Raw genomic sequence first — 20,796 nt, forward strand, 5'->3', positions numbered from 1 at the left:
TTATACCAATAAAACATATTTAAAATTATTAAAATACTCTTTTTATATATCAATTACCTTGTGAAGGCGGCGGCGCGGGGAAGTCCCCAGCACCTTCTTCGTTCAACATATTACACTCAAGACACGGCTTGAGTTCGTCTGCCATCATGTATAACTAGGTGGAAAGGAATAGTAAATTATAATTTATATAATAGAAGTAATATTATTAAAACTCTGGCACACGCGTTGCTCGTTAAGTGTGGAATAACACTTTAAAAATTGTTAAAAATATTTAATATATAGCATTTACTCTTGCCAAATGATAATTCTTAGTATTTATCTTTCTGTAGCGGAAATTTGTAAAAGTCTCCCCACAAAGATAAACAACAAATAAGTAACAAGCGTATAAGAATTTCGATATAGCTTGATGAGAACGTGTATAGGTATAGTTGGAATTACACTGGAGGACATTTACTACATTATTTTAACATTATATTTAACCATAATATCACACGTTACCCGTCCATCATCCCCATAGTCTGTATAATGCGTGATGGGTATTGCACCCAGCTGTAATGGCTTCGCGCGTTCCCTCGTGGTGGCGGAGAGTAGAGTGTGTGACCCACCACACCAGCGTCGACACACATGCCTGTATTATTATATATGTATTTCAATATACGTTACGTTTATCGTTCAATATAGACTGCAACTTTACAATACAATATTCGCAATAAAATATGTACTTATTTACGATTACATGTTTTTTGAAATGTACATGTATTGTATTTGAACATCAAGAGGAAGTACGTAGTGGCTGTTCTTCGCTTGTAGCCCAGCCCAGCCCGCGTGTCGGGTATATCTGTCTTGCCCGAACGAACAAATAAACAAATTGCTGTTTGCACGTTTGGAATATTTGTACACAGTACCCCGGCTCTGAAGACAATCACTCAATGGTGATTTCTATTAGGGACGACAATTGCCTACATCAAAGTTATTTTCATTCCCAGGCCAGAGACGAGAGGCCGATCGTAGCGCGCGTATATTTACATTTCTTCGCTCTGGTGTCGAGGCAAAGCGCGGCTTTGAATTCCTAAACACACAATGCCTCCTGAATTCAGCGGAATGTGAGGAACGGAGTGTCTTAACACTAGGTTCCCTCTGACTACTTCAAGCTGATTTAATTTAACAAACAAAAATAATAACTTTTCACTCCCCGGCTCTGTAACCACCCACTCCTGCATGCAAGGCGGCGGCTCGCGGCGCGCGCCCTGGTGCTCGCGCGGGGACATGGAGGCCACCACGCCACACGACCCGCACACCGCGTCCTTTGCCAGCTGACGGGTTAGGATTGCGGCCTGATTTGGAAGACGGTGTTAGTTTTTTTATGGAAAAGACAAGGCAAACGAGCGTCCGGCTATCTGATGACGTGACCCCGTTTATAACGCCAGAGAATCTTTAGGAGCGTCGCCGGCCGCCAAGGTGGAGCTTTTTGAAGCTCGCTCTGCCGATGACCCCCAGTTTCCTTGAAGTGAACTATTTACTTGAAGTTTCCTATTTGGCTTGATCTCTACTAACCTTAGGCTCTCCAAGCACAGCGGCCAAGATCGTTATTTTTTCGTGTAGTTCCTGCAACTGAGTTTGGAGATCGTCCCGTGATGCAAGCAGCTCTACTATCTCTGCTTTCTTATCCGTTGTGTCCGTTAAGTCTCTCACTGCTGACTGTATGGGAAGATCATTTACCTACTTTTTTGTAAATTCTCTAGTGTGGGTTTGAGATCACACGCGTGGATATCAATGCCACATGTGTGGATTAAGAATTTCATGTCTGAATCAGATTTTATTTGTGGTTGCTTCGATTTTTAAAAAATAGTAGTATCGTAGTTTTACCCTAATATATTTAGGGAGATATTATATTTTAAAATGCATATTTTCCGTTATACTAAAATCGATTCCAGTTCAAACAATTGTACAAACACTGTCTAAGAAGCAATTCATATTAACATAGCTTTTACTTTATTTTTTTTAACTATAAGCAACAAATAAGCAATAAACACAACTACAAGACCTACATCTAAGTAACTAAACAAAGCCGATACCATCCACACAGCATCCTGTTTCCTGAACTTGTCGTGACATAGTTCGATGCGTCTCTCGAAGTCGGCGCGCGCGGCCGCGAACTCCACCTCCGTCAGCAAACCCGCCAGCCGCGTGCTATCGGCCTGCGCGGGAATCGAATTTGGGACCGATTGCATTTAGACTTTATTAAAGATTTACACTTGTAAATTGCATATACTCTTGCATGTATTTTTAGCACGCACATACCAGAGTAGGCAGAGACAATTCAATATCATGACTTCAGAATATTGTTATTACAGTAACGGAACTTAACGCCGCCACTTTTATTTTTCAAAACATGAATATAAAAATAATTCTTTTCTCCTCATGAAAATGCAATCTACAACCCTCGCGCTTACAGTCACTGCAACACTTTGTATATGTACCTACATTTCCTTACCTTATCTCTGAGGCCGTCTATAATCTCGTCGCGGTCGCACTTTTGTTCCCGCAGCATTTCCACGCACCCTACCAAACTCTACGAAACAATATATAAATGTATTATTACATTTAAATTGGCTTTTTACGTTATTGTTTATTAATCAATGATTATAATTATTATATTTGAGTCACTAAAAAAAGCAATGATTTTTTCAATATTTGGAACTAAAGTGGCTAAATAAAAACTATAATATTGAAATTAAAAGCGGTATTAAAAACGATAAATCTTTCAACCTCTTTTCTTTTCACAGTCTCGGACTGATAAAAGAGCTAGTAACAGTCATTCATCAGATAATATTCATATAAATATAAAAGGTAACATATTATTAAATAACATAAAGAATACATACATGCATTTCTCCGCCCAATTCATTTTGTAGTGAATTAAGAGCCTTGTGAGCGTGCGCCGTAGAGTCCAACTCTGTTGTTAACTCTTTATATCTCTCCGTCAGCTCCATTACAGCTATGAAAATATAGTGAAATGATTCATATAATATGCATAATGCTTTTGAGGCCAGTCGTGGTGCAGGAGCTCAAGCGTGCCAGGTCGCGGGTTCGAGTCGGACTCGTGACCAGCAGCATTGCCACTTCTAATGCGCTAGCTTACGTATATTTGGGGTCCTGTATCCACTTTTACTCGTATGAAATTTAATGTTGTTAAAATAGTTTTATTTTGCGAAGACAATTTAATAATGTCGGAAACCAAATAGGTAACTTGATATTTTTTAAATTTCTTTTCGTAACACCAAAAACTATAGTAAAAGTGGAAGTAAAAAGAGAGAAACAATAATAATTCTGTAATAATATTTATATGACAATTGGTAATAATACATTTTGCAAAATGTGTTGCAAAATCTAAAAACAAACAAGCGTAAAAATTGTTTTTAAAATTTAAAATCTCAAAATATCCGTGAACTTCTGAAAAATATGAGAAATGATCCAGCATCCACTCACCCTCAGTCTCGGCGTTGTTATTTACATTCTGCAGCTGATCCAGCCCGCTCTTGAGGTCACCGCGGATTTGCGCCATTTGATCGCGAAAACTTTGCATCTAAATTAATATTCATATTTATTAAATATTATGGATCAGCTTCACAGGCAGAGAAAACCTAGTGTTAAGACACTCCGTTTCCCGTTTTCCTCCGAATTTTCGAGGCATTGCGTATTGAGTGGGGAAACTTAATGTGGGGCTTCTGCCTTGGTGCCAGAGCGAAGAAATGAAAATATAAATAAATAATAATTCATTCCCTCGAGTGAGGTTCGAACCCAGAATCGTCGCGCTACAGTCACATCCGCGTACCCTTGCTAGACGACCTTAAGTATTTAGAAACGTATAAACCTAGAACGAGATAACGATATTTATCATACATAAAAGTCTCAAACTCATTCTCATTTCCTTGGCGACTTATTCTAAGGAGTCTTAATAGGAATAAATAGTCTTGAATATTTCAATGAATGAGTATATTAAAATGTGTAACCTGAGTGGTCAACCCGGCGTCGAACCCGCTCAACTGTTCCGCATAGTCACCGACCAGTGAATATAAAGTAGAAATTCGTGAGTCCACTTTTAAGACAACATCCAGTCTGTCCGCTGTCGTAAGGAAAGTATATTACATATGTTTACGGAATATTAACATAATAATACAGGCACGTCGTGAAGCAGGCGAGGCAGCAGACTGTTAGCGCGACAGGTCGTGGGCTCGATTCCCATTCGAGGAAATGAAATGTTTAATATTTTCATTGTCTCACTCTGATCTGGTCTGGAGTCAGCTGCCTAATACGGAATGCTTGCAGAATTCTGCGGAAAGTGGGTAACGGAATTGTCTTATTATAAACGGAGTGTCTCAACACTAAGTTCCCAGTATACCTCTGCCAACCTCACCGCACATTGTTGTTATTGACATATAAGACATCTCACCCACGACTTTGGCGGTGTGCAGCGCGCTCTCGGCGGACGCGGTCGCCTTGGTTGTCAAGTTGTTTAAATTTTTGGACAATTCTTGATGCAGTTCTCTTAATGCTGAACTTTTGGCAAAATGTTTTTGAGTTACGACAATACATTTAATAAGTATATTAAACACTTAGGAAGTAATTGTAAACCGACCGTAACCTTTCGTTTTATTTTTTTTATAACTTAGCTATCTATTATTTGGGATTTTTGTTTTTGTTTTATATTTTCGTTGTTTAATACTCTATTTTTTTTTAACTTTATCTTTGTGCATTTCCTGCATTATATATAGGAAATAAAGAGAACTAACAGTGTGATAAAGCTCTATGGCCAATTTAGCCACTATACATGATCAGAATGGAAAATAATAATATATCCTATAAAAATTGTAAATATCCTCCGTCGTGGTGGAGCGGCACTTGATCCGGCTGTAAGCGCGACGGCCGTGGGTACGATTTCCATACGAAGGAGTAAATTATTTCCTTTTCCTTTCCTTATTAGAATAACGAGACAAAGCGCAGGATGACCACTACTCAAGCGCACAATGTCTAAGTGTCTAAGTAAATAAGTTGAAAAGTGGGTAACTGAGTGTCTTATCACCCTATATACCCTCAGCCTACCCTGTGATATACGGGTACGGAAGATAAAACAACAACTAACTCCATTTCATTATGAGTAACACCGACACCCATGGAAAAGCTCGATATATTAGAAGAGGTAACAGACGCTTTGGTGGTCACTTGAGAGGGCCTGGGAGTGGCGGGAGTGACCACGGAGGGACGCGACACTGCTCTAGACTGCGACGCTTTGGGATCTATTGACACTGATTTTGTGGCGTTCAGTGATTTGCTTGCCTAAAAGTCAAATTATTAATCTATAGTATAACCTATGAAAAAAAATATATATATGTAGACTAGCGGACGCGCGCAGCTTCGCTTGCGTAATTAGGGATGAATTCTAATAAACCACGAAAAATGTGTCCAATGAAATATTTTTAAGACTCTAAATTTCAAATTTTATAAAAATCGGTGGCGATTTAAAGATTTTTCCGTACAAACTTTCAACCCCTTATTTGCACCCTTAGGGGGTGAATTCTAGAAAACCATGAAGCATGTGTTTAATTATATACGTTTAGGAGTCTGAATTTCAAATTTTATAAAAATTGGTGACGATTTTAAAAAAACCTATACAAATTTTCAACCCCTTATTTGCACCTTTAGGGGGAGAATTCTAGAAAACGATGAAACACGTATTCAATTAAATACTTTTAAAAATCTAAATTTCAAATTTTATAAAAATCGGTGCCGATTTAAAAAAATTTCCATACAAACTTTGAACCTCTATTTCACTCCTTTAGGGTTACAATTTTTCAAAATCCCTTCTTAGTGGATGTCCAGATTACGAAAGTAAACATCTGTCCAAATTCCACGTTTCTATCATTAGCGGTTACGGCTGTGCGTGCGTCTTACCTCAGTCAGTGAGGACAAGTCCTTTTATATATATAGATTACGCAAGATCTGCGTTCTCTACTTTTAACTAAATACAAATAAAATAATACAAACAAATAAAACAATACAGCAAACAGTCTCTCGAGTTTCGAACCGACTAGACTCTACTGTATAAACATTGGGCATTGAATGGCGCAACATAACACCGTTGTTATATTACCAACCTAGGAAGCCATAGCATCGTGTCGAGACCACGGTGGCACCCAATATATTTATTTACATTTAATGTCATGTGGGATGAAATAGGGGTTCAAAGTTTGTATGGAAAAATCTTAAAATCGCCACCGATTTTTATAAAATTTGATCTAATCTGACAGTGTCGGCTAACTTTATATATTAGCTAGCTTTGTTTCGTGTGTACAATAAAGTATATTCTATTTTATTCCCTTTTCAGGGCAAACTGAAATAACCGTAACATCTCCTCATATAATGCTACTTATAGAATATAGAAAAGATTACAAATTAATCAATGAAAATATACTGAAGCTGGTGTAAAATGTCAATTATTATCAAACCTACAAATTATTTTAATATAAAATTTTTATATTTGACCTTTAAGCCCCCTTTAAGCTTTAGGCTGTATCTCGCATAGAGCAGATACGCAGAGGATTTGTTATCAAAACTCCCGTTCTCTACTTTCCGCCTCAACGTCTATCTATCTATTTATTATATTTTTAGATATTCACTAAAAGGAAACCAACCGCTGCAGGTTTAATTTCTTTAAGTTCATCTTTAACTTCTCCCTCTTTTTGTGCAGCTAGCTGACTAATTTTGCCGATCAGGTCTTCAGGCAGGTCTCCGGCTACGGCCAGCTGGGTTAGAATGCCGGCCATACGATTTATTGCTTCCTCGGCTGCTTTCACGCGGGCATTTACCTTCAAATTCACTGTTTAATAAAGTCTCAAAATCAAAAGGCACCTATTATTTGGATGTAATTGTATATATTTATGTCATTTACATTTGTACCTATAACATATCGACATTTAATATAATAATCTATACTAATATCATAAAGCTAAAGAAGCTTTGAGGCCGTTGTGGCACAACCCACTGCAGGTAGTTGCAGTCAGAGTTACCTCGGGCACTTAGTATAAGGGGAGTTATGTGTCTTTCTCTTACTTATCACCATTTAACCGAGTTATTTATGTAGGGAACTATTATTTATATTTATAATTTATTTTATATGTGTCATTTAGATATTTCAATATTGTAATTTATTTATCATCTATATAATATTTACATTTAATAGAATTTATATATTTTATTTAGTATATTTATATGAAAGCGACCGTTGCCGTCGACGGCATATTTTATAACACACAATCGATCATAGATAATACACATATACTAGAGACAGTCGATGCGCTTTCCATACGTTCCCTTGTTTTAACTAGTATTTCTTTCCAAATTTGTATTTATTGTCTTATCACTACATGTACGACTTTTATAATTAACCATCAACACTACATTGTTTATCTAATTATAGCGACCGACCATTTTTTTTCTACGTAACAAACCTGCATAGCTTGCATGGTATCAGGTAAGTTGGCAGTCCCACTCGCTATCTCACTTTTCAATTGTTCGTTGTCTGGCAGTTCCAGTTCTTTAGGAGCGGCTACGGTCTTTAGTTCCTCTACTGCGGCTTCGAGAAGCGCAAATTTTGATTGCGTTACCACTTCAATGTTGGCACGAGTTCGAGAATCTAAATATTGTAAGGGATTTACTTATCAGTATATTTATTTTTAATAAATGAACAATTAGTTATGACTCTCAAATAACTGCAACATTAGAAAAAAGCCCGTAATGCTTAACCTAACCTACCTGTTTCAGCAATTCTAGTCATCTTTGCACCTTTCTAAAATAATAAAAAAATCTTTTAAAAAAATATGTACGAAAATTACATTAAGATTGAAAAACTTATACGAATAACGTTTGACTAGCTGACTCTTCCCGTACCTTTTCTTGTTGCGCCTTCTCTTTCTCATTTTCCTCCTCTAATTTCTTTCTTTCTTTCTCAGCCTTCTCTTTTTGTTTCTTAGCTGCCTTTTCTTCTTTTTTCGACATCTTTTCTGCTTTTTCTTCTTTCTTGGACAACTTTTCTGCTTTTTCTTCTTTCTTCGACAACTTTTCTGCTTTTTCTTTATCTTTTGTTTCTCCTTTCTTTTTCATATCTGTATCTTTTTCCGTATCACCTTCTTCTTTTTTACCTTTCTTTTTGCCAGGTGAGCGTGGACTTTTAGAAGACGTTTCTGGAGAACTTTCTGGAGTTTTCTCCTTTTTTGGTGCAGGTTCTTCAAGGTCTTCCCTAATTTCAACGCGTTGCTCCAACATGCGCATCTGTCGCGCTAATATGTGGAGTATCATTTGGAGCAAATTAAAGTTTATTGTGCATTCCTATTGAACATAAACAAATATAATATGTATGACATAGTAATTCATATTTATACATTTTTTGCTATGAAGCGTGTGACTGTAAACGCAACGTCTGTGAAGCCATTTTCCACAGAATGAATTATTATATTATTGTATTTATTTCCTCGCACTTGAACAACAATACAAAGCGCAGTGTTGAGTTCCGCCACTCAACAGTCAATGTCTCGAAAATTGGGCGAAAAGTTAGTTAATACAACGTTTCTTCTGCATACCCTGCTATATGCGGAATACAGAGTGAAACTACAAAAAAGTATAGGAATACTATTAAACTACTCGTATCTGCTGCATAATAAACTTGCAACTAATGCAATATTTTAATTTAATCATAAATCTAAATCCTGCCATAAAGATATTTTTGTATAATATATATATACATATTTTTAAACACATTTATTAAATTTCTTTTTTACCCTCTGTATTAATATTAATTACTAACATCGGGAGAACCAAGAGCTCTATAAATAAGATCTTCGACGGTTATCAGAATCGTCGCATCGCTCATATTAGGGTCATCGAGAACACGAGGCATATTGTTTATTAATAAATAAGCTCAATAAATTAATAAAATATACGTTTTCCAAAATGGAAATTATCTGTAAAATTAACACGATATGAAATTTAATGAAATCTTCTGTCACTTTTATTACTATTCTGTAATGCCAAATGTATTTTTTTTTATTTTTGGCATTTATTGCAGCTAAGAGCTAAAAGTGATTCTGCCAGTGTCTACATCTACACACACATATATACCTACAAATATATATTAATAAGTAGTAAACTAGTGAAGTTGAGGTTTCCAGTGCTAGTCTCTCTACATTTATAACCATTAAATTAATTAAATAATCTGTTAAATTATACTGGAAAGGTTATAGCACATAACCTTTACTTAAACCCGCTTTCCACGGCAAAACCTTGTGGTAAAATTCCCATAAAATTCGGTAAAAACCGCATAGGATCCAAAAGACTTTTATTGATTTTTTTGCGGTTTTTGTCGCATTTTATTGGATTATGGGACAGACTCCTAAAAAAATAGGTTTGCATTTCCATCAACAAAGCCTTTTGTGTTTTGTAATTACATCGCTAGAACTGAGGGAGTTCTTTAAAGCTCAGTCAATTTTACCTGACTAATCATTGGTGGAAATATAAGTACCTATACAGTTTTGCTCTTGCAAATTCGATATAGTCCTTAATGGGTCGCTTCGTTCGCATTGGAGAACGAGCTTTTATGACAAGTGACCGTATATTTGATTCAATGTTTAGACCGTCAGACCGATATGTCAACCGTCAGAGTTATTGACATTAATTGTTAATGATAGAAACTCGACTCCATTTATTCGTTGCGGGATATCTAACACAGTCATCGCGTTGGTTAGGCACTGTCCGACTGCTTTACGCTGTATTCCGCCTATAGCAAGACAGGCAGAGAGAACTTGTCAACCTAGTGTTAAGACGGAGTAGACTCCGTTCTAATGAAGAAACTTCCGTTCCCCACTCTCCGCCGAATTCTACACTCAATGGATGTCGAGTCCTACGTGTACGTCGTCCACAGTCATCAACCTCATGGTTTTTACGTGACCTTCCTCCAGTATCTTTAATACTGTGCTTTCGAAGGTCTATCGAGTTCTCCCCCTACCTCTCTTACCACACACTTTTCCATCATAATCTTTTTTGCCATTCTTCATCACTCATTCGTTCGACGTGCCCTAACGATCTTAGGACGTTCTTCATTCTCACCGTGACATCCTCGCTAGTACCTGTTATTCTGTATCTCTTCATTGCAATAAAGAGGAAATCCAAATTTTAAAATTTTAAATTTTATTTCCTCGGGTAGAAATTGAACCCACAACCCGTCGCGTTTACAGTTGCAAGCTTATGTCCTTGCGCCACAACTAGCCTCACAAATATGATGCAAGTTTCAAAGTATTATCTATTATTATTGTGGTGTTTGGTGACAAATAAAAAAAATCATATAATACCAGTGAAATGAAATTCCAATACTTAAATTAATATTTTATTTATAATAATAAGATTTTCTATCAACACGTCGAGTTCAAACAGTATATACTTTAGTTAGACATCTCAAGCGTATAATACTGAAATAACGAATATAAGAAAATGCCAACATCATACAGAAAAAAAAAACAATATATTTTTTATTAAAAACATGGAATGCGCCAGGGTATAAAACCAAACGGGCAAAAAAATAATTTAAAATACATTAGTTAACAAAAAATTAGGCTTTTTCAAACTAAACGACATTAAAATAACAATTTAGTAATATTTATTTGAACCATTTCATTTATTAATTAATTTACTTAAAAAAATCGGAAAAAAAATATTCTCACCTCAAGTCTTTGTGTGAATCACAAACAGCTATGGGCCTAATGTTTTTATCAACCAACATATAATATAAATAGCATAAAATATATTATATAATAATATAATATAGTATAAATAACATCTAACTTTCGGTGATAGTCTACATTTCTATATACACTCCGCCATTATTTAGCGATAATCAAACATTCAACATGGAATTATTATAATAAATTGTAACACTTAGTTATTGGCGTCTACGATTAAATTGATTTTAATTTAGTAATGTATCGATTTTAATAATATAATCGATATTAAAACATCGATTTTTCAATTATAATTGTAACAAAACCGATATATCACTATGGGGCTGTCAAAACAAAGTTTACATAATTTAATTTCTTTTAACTATTAGCCCAGCCCTATTTGGGGTGTGTTAGGGGGTGTTTGGGGTGTTTAATCCTCGAGGTTGCGGAAGGCGGCGGACATGTCTTCTAATATCTGGTCGAAATCTGCCCTGATCTTGGCTTCACCATCCTTGACTGGATCCTGAATAATAGATAAATCGAATAATGTTAGAAGATAGATAATTTATATTACAAAAACATGGTTTTCTAACTTCATAGTGCATTCCACATTTAGCAGCGTAGACAGAGAAAACCTAGTATTAAGACACTCCATTCTTCATTCCATCATGAATTGAATTAATGAATTAATTTTCGCTACTTTGTCTCATCGCCAGGATGAAGGGAATCGTTCACAAGTGACGTGGAGTAGTGACCTTGAACTTCATGGAGGAGAGCTGGTAGAGCACGTTGGCCATGGCATCGCGGATGACGTTCCAGGTGACCTTGTTGTCGGACTGCGCGGTGGACTCCACGGCGTGCCGAGACATGTCGTAGAACGCGATGATGTTGCGCAGCATGCCCACCGTCTTGTAGAACGGGCAGAAGCGGTCGTACGACGAGTAGCTGAGGGCAGAACGTTCCATATACTTCATTATAACTATCTTAGTTAAACTTATAATATACAAACAAAAAGGTCAGAACTTCAAAATCACCCCCTCCAGCAAATAAATTAATAAAAAACCCACCTGTTTTGTTGCAAGAAGTCATCTTTAAGCAGTTTGGCGACCTCAAGTGTGATCTTGTCAGTTTCAGCGAGAGACGCCTTACCTACGAGCTGCACGATTTCTGACAGATCCTCTTCTTCTTGGAGGATCTCTTTGACCTGTTCAAATTGTTTATTTTTATTTCATTATACTTTGTTATACATTTAGTGAAGCATGAACAAACAACATAACAATACTTTTTAATCTTTACAAAATATTTTTAATATCTGTAATAATCAAAAAATCGCTAATTATCTTTTGTTAGCTTGACCTGTATCCCGCACATAGCAAAATAAGTAACAAGTGTGTAATAAATTTTTAATATTAACACAATAAGTTATTTAATAAAATATTAAAAACATTCTTTACTAGTCAAAACAAAATAAGGGCCACTACGCATTTTTGCACTTTGGGTTAATTTATTCACATGAATGCAATCTTGAGTGGTTGATACTTATGGTACGTTCATCTTAAGTGTAGACAAGTTCTATTTGAGTATACTGCCAGCAAAAAATTGTAAAAGTAGGTAGATTTAGAGATTTATTGAAACCACTTGATTTTACCCTTATTTACGTTGATAGATAAATTAAGTCAAAGTTTGGAACTAGTCGTGTATAGTTCAAATAATGTTTAACTATCGTGTTAATTGATCTTTTGTGAACTCTATGCCAAGTATTCGATGACATATGGACTTGCCAACCATAATCAGAGCTGTAACTTTAATTCAAGAAGGACATTCACAGTGTTCTGTAGCTCTACAGCTTGGCTATTCACGAAGAGCGATCCAAAATGGTTGGAATCGTTTTCAAAAGACGGGAACGGTATCCAGAAGACGAGTATCAGGCAGAATTAGATCCACCACCGCACAAGAAGACCACTATGTTCTCTTGACTGCGCGAAAAGAGCGTTTTATCACCGCTCACTGCTTACAAAATCGCTTGCGGCAAGCCACAGGTACCCGCGTTAGTGATCAAACAATTAGGAAATGGTTGCACGAAGACCAGCAGTTCTTCGGAAGACGAATATTGCCAATTCCACTAATAAGTGCTCATCGTGCAAACCGTTTAGCGTATGCAAGGCAATATCTTACCTGGGACATAAGTGACTGGAGCACAGTGTTGTTTACTGATGACAGTAAAGTGATACTTTTTAATGATGATAGGTTAGCAATTTTGTGATGCTTGCATCCGAGAAAGTGACAGATTCGGGGGTCCCAATGTGATGGTGTGGGGAGGCATTAGTCTATCGGGTAGAATTGAACTAATAATCCTAAACGGAGGCACTGTATCAGCTCAGCGATACATTGAAGATGTTATCAGACCTCGTGGTGCCTTTTGCTCAGAGAATTCGTGCATAATTCAAGCTGATGCACGACAATGCACGCGCACACACTGCTCGACCCACCAAAGCAGCTCTAGAAGAGGCTGATATTGAGGTGTTACCTTGGTCTGCCAACAGTCCAGACCTCAACCCGATAGAATACATGTGGGATCTACTCAAACGAAGCGTTCGAAGTACTGACCGGTCTGTACATAACGAGCCACAGCTGATTGAAGTGCTCAAATCAAGCTGGGAGCAAATTCCTCAAGAAACTGTACGAATCCTGATTGAAAGTGTCCCTTACAGGCCTCAGGATTGTGTACAAAAATACGGCTAAAAAAGCTTTAGAAATGCTAAAAGTTTTCAACAACTTTTAGCATTTCTAAAGCTTTATGAGTGGGAGTGAATTTTTTGTCAAAATTGCATAGTTAGTTGAAAAAAATCGAATTAAATTTTATTGGACCGATTTTAATTAAATTTTAAGTTAATTACATTAGAAAATGGTAAAGCTCATGAACTTCATCATTTTCTAATACCTAAGTCCCAGTAACACATTAATATACTTGAAAATTGCAGTGGCCCTTATTTTGTTTTGAGTAGTATATATACATATTCAATAAATAAATTTCCATACCTTAGTCCTGAGGGGTACGAATTCAGTGTAGTTCTTCTCATAGAAGTCATCTAGAGCACGCATATACTTGCTGTTAAACAAAAACAAAAAAATATTCATCTGTAAGAATAATATTCATTAAAAATAATTAGCATGTTAAATCATTATGAAAATAAAGTGATTGAACATACAGACTAAGGTGTATATGATCAGTCAAGTATTTTTCTTTCCTAAGTGTAAAAGTAATCTGCTTATTATTGAAGACTGATTGCAGATTAATTCTTAGTAAAAAAAAAACAAATTAACAAACCAACCTGTAAGAAATCAACCAATTGATAGACGGGAAGTGCTTCCTTTGTGCCAGTTTCTTGTCCAAGCCCCAGAACACCTGAACGATACCCAGCGTGGCGGCGGTTACGGGGTCGGAGAAATCACCACCGGGGGGCGATACGGCACCCACGATTGATACTGAACCTGTTATCGATATGATATGTTTAATAATAAAAAACCTAATTTGAATTTCAAACATAGCAATAATAAAATATTAACTAGATTTAGTGTTTTTTTCAAGAAATTCCAAAAAGCTTAACCATAATATAAACTTTATACTAGTATAATCATATTCTACATCTAGTAAGCTTTCGAACTAGTGATATCCCTATCAACGCACCTTCTCTGTCAGGGTTGCCCAAGCACTTGACACGTCCAGCCCTCTCGTAGAAGGAGGCCAGCCTGGCACCCAAATAAGCAGGGTAACCCGAGTCCGCAGGCATCTCAGCCAAACGACCGGAGATTTCACGAAGGGCCTCAGCCCAACGGGATGTGGAGTCAGCCATCATGGACACGTTGTAACCCATGTCTCTGAAGTACTCAGAAAGGGTGATACCTAGGGAGAGAAATAGGTTTGTACAGTTTGTCAAATTAAATGACATATTTCATGATTATTTGACACTTCTCTCGCCCCGGTAAATGTAACATCACATAAAATAAAACAAGTACTTAAGAAGTCGCGTTTATACAGCATAAGCTTTCGTAGGATATCATAAATTTTACAATTAAATAGGCAGGAACAGAACAGAACAGAAAAATAAAAATAAACTCATAAATATCTCGCTTACTATGAGATGTTCCATGGCGTATGACGATTTTGCCGGGTAAATCTCAAAATGAAAACATCATATCTCAAAAACCCACACAGTAAGGTAAAGCTCAAAAATGTAGTAGTATATAATATAAAAAAACAACGTGGTAAAACTCGAAAATGAAACGGTAAAACCCACCAGTATAAATGGAAGCTTCACGGGCAGCTACCGGCATGTTTGAGGTGTTGGCGACGAGCGCAGTACGCTTCATGATGGACTCGGTCACACCTTCGATTTCCACTGTCAACTCGGGGAAGTCCCGCAGTACTTCTGACATCTCGTTACCTGGGGGTTGGAAATAAAAAAAATATGACTTTTATATTTCTTTTTCGAAATTCTGGCTATATTGCCTAGACTATGTATATCTCATTCAGAGAAGGCGACACAGACAATGAGGTTATGACTTGCATGAATTTGGGGATTTCTTTATTTTCCGGTTTATCTATGGTAGAACGAAGTTACTAACCTAACCATAAAATTTTTGCCGCATCGGCGTTTTTTTTATAAGATTTGACTATCTGAAAAGTACAAAATGAAGAATAGACTTGTCACTTCATTTCACCATGAACTCTTACCAGGTAATTAAAAAAATTTAATGATACCAGATAGTTACAAAAATATGATTTTTTTTTATCATAAATACAAACCTCTTTCTCCGCAACCCACATAGATGATGACATCAGAGTTGGAATACTTGGACAAGGCTTGAGAAATCACAGTTTTTCCACAACCGAACGCCCCGGGGATCGCCGTTGTTCCCCCCTGGACACACGGGAATAGGGAGTCCAGGACCCGTTGCCCCGTTAATAGTGGATGGTTGGCTGGGAGTTTCTCTGTGACGGGACGGGGTTGGCGTACGGGCCATACTTGCAACATACTGTATGAGGCTTTTTCACCATCAAATTCAGTTTCCAGCACTATGTCCTGTGAGGTGAATGACAGATTTTTTTTATTACAGAATATTTATCATTCTATATGTAGTTCAAGACGAAAATTATTATCAAACCAAATTTATTTTCATTTGCAATCAGTAGTTATGACATAACTGATGCAATACACAGGCAGACAGAAAAATATTCTGCTAATTGATGTTAGGCTTATTATGTCAGATTGACGGATGTTCTCTATATTACCAACTTATAAACAAAATGTATATTAAATAAAGGAATAATACAGAAATAAAACGAGTATTTTAGACTTTTTCAGTTTTCCATGCAATATATAAAATAGCATATTTTTTTAAAATAATTCAATTGTACCTTGAATTACTTTAAATTTAATAAATTAATTTAAAATAGATTTTAGTTGCTCTTTGCTACTCTGACTTCAGCTAATGCATAGCTTAACATAATACACACACAAAAAAAAAAACCTACACAGAAATTATATACAAAAGCAAATTCATACTCACAGTAACTTTATAGTTTCCTGAAGGTGCAATATAAGTGACAGTACCCTTTGCACGGGGCGGCATCAGCATCTTGTGTTTGACAAGGGTGTTCTCATGGACTATACCGTACAGATCACCTCCGGTTATGTGGGATCCAACCTAGAGGCAAAAAACAAGGCACAATATATGTAATTATAGATTTGAATATTAAGAATTAAATAAATATTACATTAAAATTATTTAATTTATATTTTATTTGAGGTGAAATTTACAATTGAAATGAGTTTTAATTTTTTTATTTTAAAACTTATTTAGTGTGTTTACTTCAAGTCCAGATAAAATTTTAACTTTTACATGATTTTTTTACATAATGATCTACATTTATATAATATACACATAGGTTAAACACACCTAAGACATTTAAAAAAGAGACAAAAAAAATATATTCCATAAAACAAAAAATATTAACCAATTGGAAAAAATACTCACCTTAACATTAAGTGGATTGAACTCCCAATCAACTTCTCTAGCCAGGCACGGCACATTGATACCCTTAGGTATATAAATGGATTGAGTCAGCTCATTGATGTCCTTTAAGGGTCGCTGGATGCCGTCAAAGATGGAGCCCAGGATACCAGGTCCAAGTTCTACTGAGAGAGGCTTGCCGGTACGCAGTACAGGATCTCCGACTGTTACACCTGATGTTTCCTCGTATACCTGATAGATTAAGGTTTTATGTATCACTTAATTTTAATATTTTTGGTTCCACGCTGTCCGGCGCATAAAATTTAAATTCAAATCATTTTATTCAAAACAAGAAGTAACAGCTTCATTTTTTGAACGTCAAATAACTAACCACCAGTTCACTAAAGCTAATGCCTCAAACCTGAGAAGAACCGGCGCAAGAAACTCACCAGGACTTTTTTTAATAATCAGTTTTATACTAATATATATTTAATTATTTGTGACAATGATACTTTTGAAACAAACTAGATTAAGATTAAGACTAAGATTAAGCCTGTTCCTGGTATTAATATTATGAACATCACAAATTTTGGTAAAATCATTAATGTTTTTTTAACATACATAGAATTTTCATATAGCGGGATATATAGATCGATATATCCCCACTCAAAGGAATTAATTATTTTCATTTTCCCACCCTGGCAACAAGCTAAAGCGCCGCGTAGAGTTTTGCCCACTGAACACGGTGACTCGAAAATTCGGTGGTGCTTCCAACTCTTGGTAGATCGACCCATCATCTTTTATGCGATAAAAAAGGATATACCATTTAATTCTTACCTGAATAGTTGCCATGTCACCCTCGAGACGAATGATCTCTCCGACCAGCTCGTTGTATCCGACACGCACTAACTCGTACATAGCCGATCCAGACATCTTCTCCGCCGTTACGACTGGTCAATTTATATTATTACAATTAAAATACATCGTGATTACTATTATAAATTGTGTAAAGTACTTTGACAAATATGTTTTATTTTTCACTTCATCAACACAAATAATTGCCTTAAAGAATTCAACTAAACAACCAACATCATGTTTAAAAACAAGATGTGTAGAGAATGTGTTATATATAAATGCATAAAGTATAATAATGAATTTACGATTTGATTGACATACCGGGTCCGGACACGGCGAACACGAATCCAAACCTGTCCTCATTCTCCTCATTGACGATCATCTTCAAATTGGCTTTTGCCGCCATTTTGAATGTCTTATTCTATATACGAAAAAAAAAGTTAATGTAAATAGTAAAAAAAGTGTGTATATATATAAATCCAAGTGATGTGGTAAGAAAAAGCGCAAGGGAAAAAGAAAAAAGTATTTTTTAAAAGTGAAAGCAGAAAGCTCCTATTATCCTATTTTGATTTTATTCATATTAAGTAAACTAAGTCGAAATAGTTGCTGAAGAGGCGGAAATTTAACTGACAGTGATCAAATATGTCTTTCTTGCAATATAAAAATTAGAGTGAAATTAGTTTTAAAATTTTGGAAATTGTTAAATAAAAAACATTAGGCTCTAAAATCCCTATAAAAATATTATATTCATCTAGTTTGCTTAATTAATTAGTATAACTGTAAAGTTTTTTTTCTCACCCTCTTTAATCCTTATAATACAAATCTACCCTTTTATTAATCCCCAAAAAATATAAGTTTTGGCAATATTGTCAAATAATAGAAAAAAATTATTATTATTTTTATACACTGAATTGAGGCTGACAAGACATTTAAATTATTTTCATCATAATATCTTTGCTCTGAGGACAAGACAGCAAGTTGATGAGATCTAACACTCATTGATCAGAAAGCAAGAACAAAAATACCAGATTACCTCTCCCTACTTTGCTACATATATGAGGCTAAGAAAAGAAATACTTACAAAAGAAAATATCTTTTGTATGTTAAAATGTCACTATTATAAAAAATCTACCCTGGACTTAGCACTAAGACAGCTGACTGAAATATATCAACCAATCATTTGTTTATCAGCCTCCCTGATAAGTATCATCAATCACTGTCAATTCCTCATATCAAAAGAGAAAAAATAGATTTTCCATTATTTTTACCCTAAAACAGCAAGTAATATATTTATTTAGCAGAGGGCCACTTTTTGGTTTTTTTAGAACTATTGATTTAATGTGGTAAATGAGAACAAGATTTAATTTCACCTAAATATTTTGTGCTATTATATTTTTCTTAATTCATTATAAGTCCAACCTTGAAAATTAAATCCTTCATTATTACATAACAATCTATGTTATAACTTTATAACAGTAACAGTAGGATAGTTTTATGGAATGGAATGTACATGGAATATGAGTCAAAATAGGTTCCAATAACAAAGATATCCTAAATTTACCTTTAATTTTTGGTTATATAGAAATGACAATAAGAAATATATTTAAAAGTCTATTTTACTATTTATTCATATTAGAAAAACTTAATTATATTCATAAGAAATGAGAATCGAAGATATTATTTATTACTAACTGAAACTATATTTTTGTAGTAGATATAAATTATTTTTCGTAAAGATATTTTTACAAAATATATAAAGAAAAAAATTAAGTGAACAGGCAGTGTATACCAAATTTTAAGAGCTGGAAAAAGTAGGCTGTTCCAGAGGACTTTATTTAAAAATATTCTGTATCTAATTATTAATGTACCATACAAATTGATATTAATATTTTGTTCCTGTAGACAAAATTAAAAGGAAAAAAAAACACAAGAAATAAACATATTATTTAAACAAAAATATAAGTTCAAATAGGAATTTCGTCCACCTTCTGTATGACTGGGGTTGATTTTCTAACAATACATATATGACCTATTCTAAACATAAAATCTACAAGGTTCTTAAGTTTTATGGAATTGTGCTTAAGGCAATATTAATGGACTTAATCAAGTTCTAATTTGAGTCACATGATGGTAACAAGGGTGGTACAAATGAAAAAAAATATAGAAAAGTTATACAAATACACACGTACCTAATATTATTTAATTAATTATGTTTCTTAGAATCAGAAAGGTGAGAGAACTAATAAAAAATACACCCAAAATCCTTCAATAAACCCAAAAAATTACGTGACATTACAAGACGTAGTTCGAAAACGAAAATGGCAGGAATCAGCAGAAGCTTACCAGCAATTCTAGTATAAAATGAACAGTCACTTAAAATAGCACAGGCACAAATGAATAAAAGCAAAAAAAATATAAAATAAGGATATAAATTGTAAAATTCAACTCACGGGGACAAGAAAGATGGAAAAGACGATCGGGGAATGGCGGAGTAACAACTTATCACAAGACCGATGATAAAAGTAGTGTCAGCTGACCCGAGTCTATGACTCGCGTCTACTATTTATGGTTTATTTTGTATTGATTTTTGTTTATAAATTGAAAATAAAAAAAAACGAGAAAAAAGGATTAAACAAATATATGAAAGTTTATATTTAATATATTAGGAGTAAAACTTCTAAAATAAGTGCAATGGAAAGTTAATTATTTATAAGGTAATTTATAGTGTTGACTTTATACATATTACAATATTATTTTGATTAGAACAATATTATTTATTTTTATATAATTTATTACTATGTCCAGCAGTGGACCTTAAAAGGCTGATGGATGGATGGATGGATGATATAATTTCAAATGTGTATTTCAGTTACCGTAGTTTTATTACTATATAAATAGTATATCTTACTTGTATAATATTATCTTCATGCCAATATTTTTTTTTATTGAAATGTACAATTATAATTTAAAATTTATAAAACACAATATATAGAATACTTTATTTTTGATATTAGAGCAATTGTGGATCACCGTATAGTATTTCATTTTATATCACATTGTAGTAAATAATACCTATTTAACACATAATATTCTTTCAGCATCATTGACGTCATATAAAATATAAAAATAATAGCTATGAAATATTAAATTTTAATTTTAT

At 34.8% G+C, this 20,796-nt stretch overlaps 2 protein-coding genes across 3 annotated transcripts; both read right to left on the bottom strand.

Annotated features, from left to right (window-relative positions):
- Positions 1-395: 395 nt before the first annotated feature.
- Positions 396-9,018, bottom strand: LOC146530611 (uncharacterized). Its single transcript, XM_085199492.1, has 15 exons — positions 8,861-9,018; positions 7,915-8,385; positions 7,813-7,846; positions 7,509-7,693; positions 6,693-6,866; positions 5,166-5,337; positions 4,454-4,615; positions 4,014-4,126; positions 3,490-3,586; positions 2,886-2,998; positions 2,495-2,572; positions 2,076-2,198; positions 1,555-1,698; positions 1,027-1,334; positions 396-628 (listed from the first exon to the last, which is right to left on the bottom strand). Exons 1-15 carry the CDS (start codon positions 8,951-8,953, stop codon positions 454-456), a joined length of 2,442 nt encoding a protein of 813 aa, XP_085055618.1. The 5' UTR covers positions 8,954-9,018; the 3' UTR covers positions 396-453.
- Positions 9,019-10,422: 1,404 nt separating this feature from the next.
- Positions 10,423-20,195, bottom strand: LOC146530612 (V-type proton ATPase catalytic subunit A). Of its 2 annotated transcripts, none has more exons than XM_085199155.1 (13): positions 20,087-20,195; positions 17,958-18,057; positions 17,619-17,731; positions 16,806-17,033; positions 16,338-16,475; positions 15,574-15,850; positions 15,065-15,211; positions 14,455-14,670; positions 14,099-14,258; positions 13,806-13,875; positions 11,834-11,970; positions 11,522-11,711; positions 10,423-11,289 (listed from the first exon to the last, which is right to left on the bottom strand). In XM_085199155.1, exons 2-13 carry the CDS (start codon positions 18,040-18,042, stop codon positions 11,197-11,199), a joined length of 1,854 nt encoding a protein of 617 aa, XP_085055281.1. In that variant the 5' UTR covers positions 18,043-18,057; positions 20,087-20,195; the 3' UTR covers positions 10,423-11,196. The 2 variants fall into 2 exon arrangements, with proteins under 2 accessions (XP_085055281.1, XP_085055282.1); XM_085199156.1 differs by having other exon boundaries at positions 19,980-20,097.
- Positions 20,196-20,796: the final 601 nt, after the last annotated feature.

This window comes from Heliconius melpomene, chromosome 16 (genome assembly GCF_056956725.1).
Source record: "Heliconius melpomene rosina isolate 202511_hmr_F chromosome 16, ASM5695672v1, whole genome shotgun sequence".
Classification (NCBI taxonomy): domain Eukaryota; kingdom Metazoa; phylum Arthropoda; class Insecta; order Lepidoptera; family Nymphalidae; genus Heliconius; species Heliconius melpomene.